Source organism: Arachis ipaensis, chromosome B02 (genome assembly GCF_000816755.2).
Source record: "Arachis ipaensis cultivar K30076 chromosome B02, Araip1.1, whole genome shotgun sequence".
Lineage (NCBI taxonomy): Eukaryota > Viridiplantae > Streptophyta > Magnoliopsida > Fabales > Fabaceae > Arachis > Arachis ipaensis.
Window position 1 is genome coordinate 29,484,466 of NC_029786.2, and position 3,626 is coordinate 29,488,091.

The 3,626-nt window shown below is 34.6% G+C and overlaps 1 protein-coding gene and 1 long non-coding RNA gene across 5 annotated transcripts in view; one reads left to right on the plus strand and one right to left on the minus strand.

Annotated features, from left to right (window-relative positions):
- LOC107625202 overlaps nt 1–3,626 on the plus strand; it is a 7,935-nt gene that overhangs the window by 2,468 nt on the left and 1,841 nt on the right. For 3 of the 4 annotated variants that reach the window (XM_016327781.2, XM_016327782.2, XM_021115731.1), the window contains 2 exons: nt 2,674–2,757; nt 2,880–3,031. In XM_016327781.2, the coding sequence (XP_016183267.1) occupies nt 2,700–2,757; nt 2,880–3,031 (210 nt within the window). In that variant the 5' untranslated portion in view covers nt 2,674–2,699. The remainder of the gene's footprint in view (nt 1–2,673; nt 2,758–2,879; nt 3,032–3,626) is intronic. The other variant, XM_016327784.2, reaches the window with a different exon arrangement.
- Nucleotides 1–3,626, minus strand: part of LOC110268801 — a 7,336-nt gene that overhangs the window by 2,224 nt on the left and 1,486 nt on the right. The gene's annotated exons all lie outside the window — the stretch shown is intronic.

The following is a 3,626-nucleotide window of genomic DNA, read 5'->3' on the forward strand; positions in this document are numbered from 1 at the left end:
CCCCCCCCCCCCCCTCCCAAAAAAAATTAAAAATTTTAATGTATAAAGGTCACTAACTTTTACATTAGCCCTCCTTAATTTTAATTTTTTTCTTCTTCCAAAGTTATATATTTATATTGGCGCCCTCCTAAGAATTGCTCTAGGTCTGCCCTTGGAAGTAGCCCATTTTTGCATAACTTTCTGTGGAGACAGCAGCGTTCCTCCGTTCATAACTCAACCCATTGAGCTTATATTAACAAGAAACCATTTTTCCTAAAAGCTTTAGCTCTTTTAATATTAGGTCACCAAATATGAATCTCAAAAGATATTTGTAGAATTAGTTCTGAATTTCACATTTCTGGTGCTTAAAAAAGAACTAAGTGCAAATTTGTCCCATACTTGGTTCATATGTTGGGTTTTATAAATGAATTAGGACTAGAAGGAGATGGAAATATAAATCAGGAACATCCCCACTGAAATTTAATCCTAAGGAACCTATACATGGGTTTTGGTTATGAATTTTCACAAGTGATAAGTAGACGTGATTATGATGCTATCACATATTGTGCGGCAGTCTAGAAGGAAGATTTTGTGTTTAAATGGCATTGCTTGTTTGAACCAAGAGACATTTGAATTGTGTCTTTGTTGATGTTTTGTGACTTCCTATGATCATTAGGTTATTTAGCTATTGGAATGTGTTTATTGTCCCTTACTCATTGACTATTATTCTTTCGATAGAGAATACTCATGCGTTGGTATGAGATATAGTTTGTAATAATGAGTTCTAAGCTGAATTTGATTGATAAAAGATGTTTATTGTTGTTGTTTGTGATTTTCTGCAGCATAAGAAAATGATCTTTGCTAATGATATCTGTTGTGTGTTACTTGGCAACTTGATATTGGCTTTAGATGTCATTAACAATTAAGGATTTTCCCAAAAGAAAAACTATGCTGAAATTATGAGAATGTGACCAAGCTTCAAGAGGAACAACATTTGATCTCCCCTTTTTTCAGATAGGTTTAGCCATGTATGGATGAGTGGGTGAGGACGAGTTTACTTTTCCTAAACACATGTAAACTCACTTTTAATGTGTTTGTGTTCGTAAAAATTGTTAGATCAAAATCAAAAACAACTTGAGATAATTTAGCTAAGCCAAAAACTTGTTGGTGTTGGTGGTGGTGGTGGTGTTTCTGAAAACTTCAGAATTCTGTCTAGCAGGGGTATCTTTGTGATTTTTTAGTTGTGTTAGGAAACTACCAACAAAATAGTAGAAGGGATAAGTGCATATGTATTGTTAACACTCAGTGAAGCTGGATCTCAGCTTACTGATGAAGAAGGAGATGAGAATTAGCTAAACAGAAGGGATAACACAGGGCACTATAGCAGCCACCTCTTTCCCCAGACAGGTTCGCTAAATCATCCCCTTCCCACTTTTCCCTCACTCTGTACATTTATATCACCCCCTGTGCACCAACAGAATGCACACACATGCCCTATGCACTCTGCATGCCGGCATTGCATTCTTCTCACCTCAGGCGTCACCCCCTAAGCATGTCAGTTAGGCCTCGAGGGCTCCCTTGATCCTTCTATTCCCTGATTTTGCATAATTCCTTGGCTTTCCCTTAACCTTTTCCTCTTGTACACTTTTAGACCCTTAGGGAATTTATTCTTATTACTAACATATGATTGAAGGTGAAGATTTTAACTAAATTTTACAATATTAAGCTTTTTCTATATTTAATTTTGGAAACTTTTGAGCTGGTTAGCAGTGTGTACATGGGTGTTGAAGATAAACCTAGGCTGAAGCTGTTTTTGTTTTCCGATGTAAATAGTAAACTTCCATAAATTTTCTGTTTTAGTTAGAGATCTCGGATTGACCTCATATTTTAGTATATTGTAGGTGAGACATTGAAGTGAATCTCCACAAAAATTTGTAGGTTTCTGTGTCGGTTTTTGTTAACTAATCAAATGACACTCAGGCGGCCTAAAAATCTAATATGATGATCACAACATATGAAATTGTTATTGAATTTTAGAAAGAACTCAAGAATTTGTTGGATAGCAGAATTGATACTTCGACTTACCGAGGATAGTAATTGGTGCTTTTCTTCCCTCTGTAGTTTGCGTATTTTCAATCCCACGTGCCTTAGGAAAAAAGTATTCGATTGATCAATCCTCTTTTTGCAACTTACCTTGTTTGGAATTTGAATTTGAATTAGGGTATAATTTTAGTTCAAGTTAATGGGATATTGGAGAGCTGTATAAAAAGATTTTGGTTAGTTTATGTTAGAGGATTCTAGTTTTATTTTTTACTTTTTCGATTTCGGTTATTGACAGGTGGATAAGCTATCTATGTTTGCCAATTGATTTTGTGTGACAAGGATAATGTTGTAAAATTGTCGACTGAACTCTTAATTTTTTTTTTAATATTTGATTTGCTGCCGAGACATAGAGATTCAATCTTTATTTTCCCCATATCCTAAAGCATCTGTTTATTTATAATTGGACTGAATTATTTCAAGGAGTTTGTTTTAAACATGTCATAAATGTAGAATCATGTAAAATTTGCTAAGGTGAAACTTTGAGCACTTTTGATATGACTACTTTGAGCAATGACTTCTCAACTATTATGTAGAACTCTATTCTGTTTGAAACAAACAATTTATTATTTTCCTTCTTGTTCTGATTGCTAGGATTGTCGTATTAGGTGATCAGTAAGATGCTGGAACCAGTTCAATTTTGTGTCGGCACTTCGTCTCTAGTAGTACCAGGGCCAGGTGCACTGATTTTAGACATCACACTATCTCAGTTAGTAGTTGAGCTAATTTTTGTATGTGAAGTGACTCACATGTTACTTAAATCAATGGAATATGTTTTTGTTGTATTTTCTCTGATGCAGTTGGATATAGAAGTCAGGGTGAAGTGCAGGTCAATAATGCTCGACCTAACATACTTCAGATGCAGCCCTTACCATATAACATTAGAAAAGGAGAACTTCAGACTGCTAATTTTCGAAGCCGTTCATCTCGTGTTAAATGTTCTGCTGTTTTGGTAGGCTATTTCCTTTTCCTTTTTATCTTTGGCATTTTTCTATATGTGGACCTCTTCTATTTTTTACTTTTAAATATAAAACAACTAATTTCAATAAAAAATGAAAAATATTACAAAGGTATGGAGGATAAGAGATCCTCATCACGATCAATTGGTATAAGCAGCAGTCTGTATTGTTACAAGGCAACTTTCACTCCTTATTGAAATTTTCAGAGTTCCTATTAAAATTTTTTGTAGTTGAATGTTTTATCCCATCAAACGAGCTCAGGTCTTAATGACAGAGGAAACCATGCTAGGAAACATAGGAAACAGTTGTAAACCTACTTCCTTTTTAGGAAAAGCTTTTGGTTTTTACTACTTCACTACTTGTAATTTCTTATCACCCCTTTCACAATCCTCATCATGTCTCACATATTGAGGCAATCTTTATCAGTTCCTTGTCCTATTTTTCTTAATCCCTTATCGTTTGAAGATGCTCAAGGACTCATCAAATGTGGGTTATATTTTTAATAGAGGAGTCAACATTATTTTGTGCAGGATATTTTCCTGCTTGTTACTGAAGTATCTAAGTAGTTTTGATTTGATTCTTTTCTGT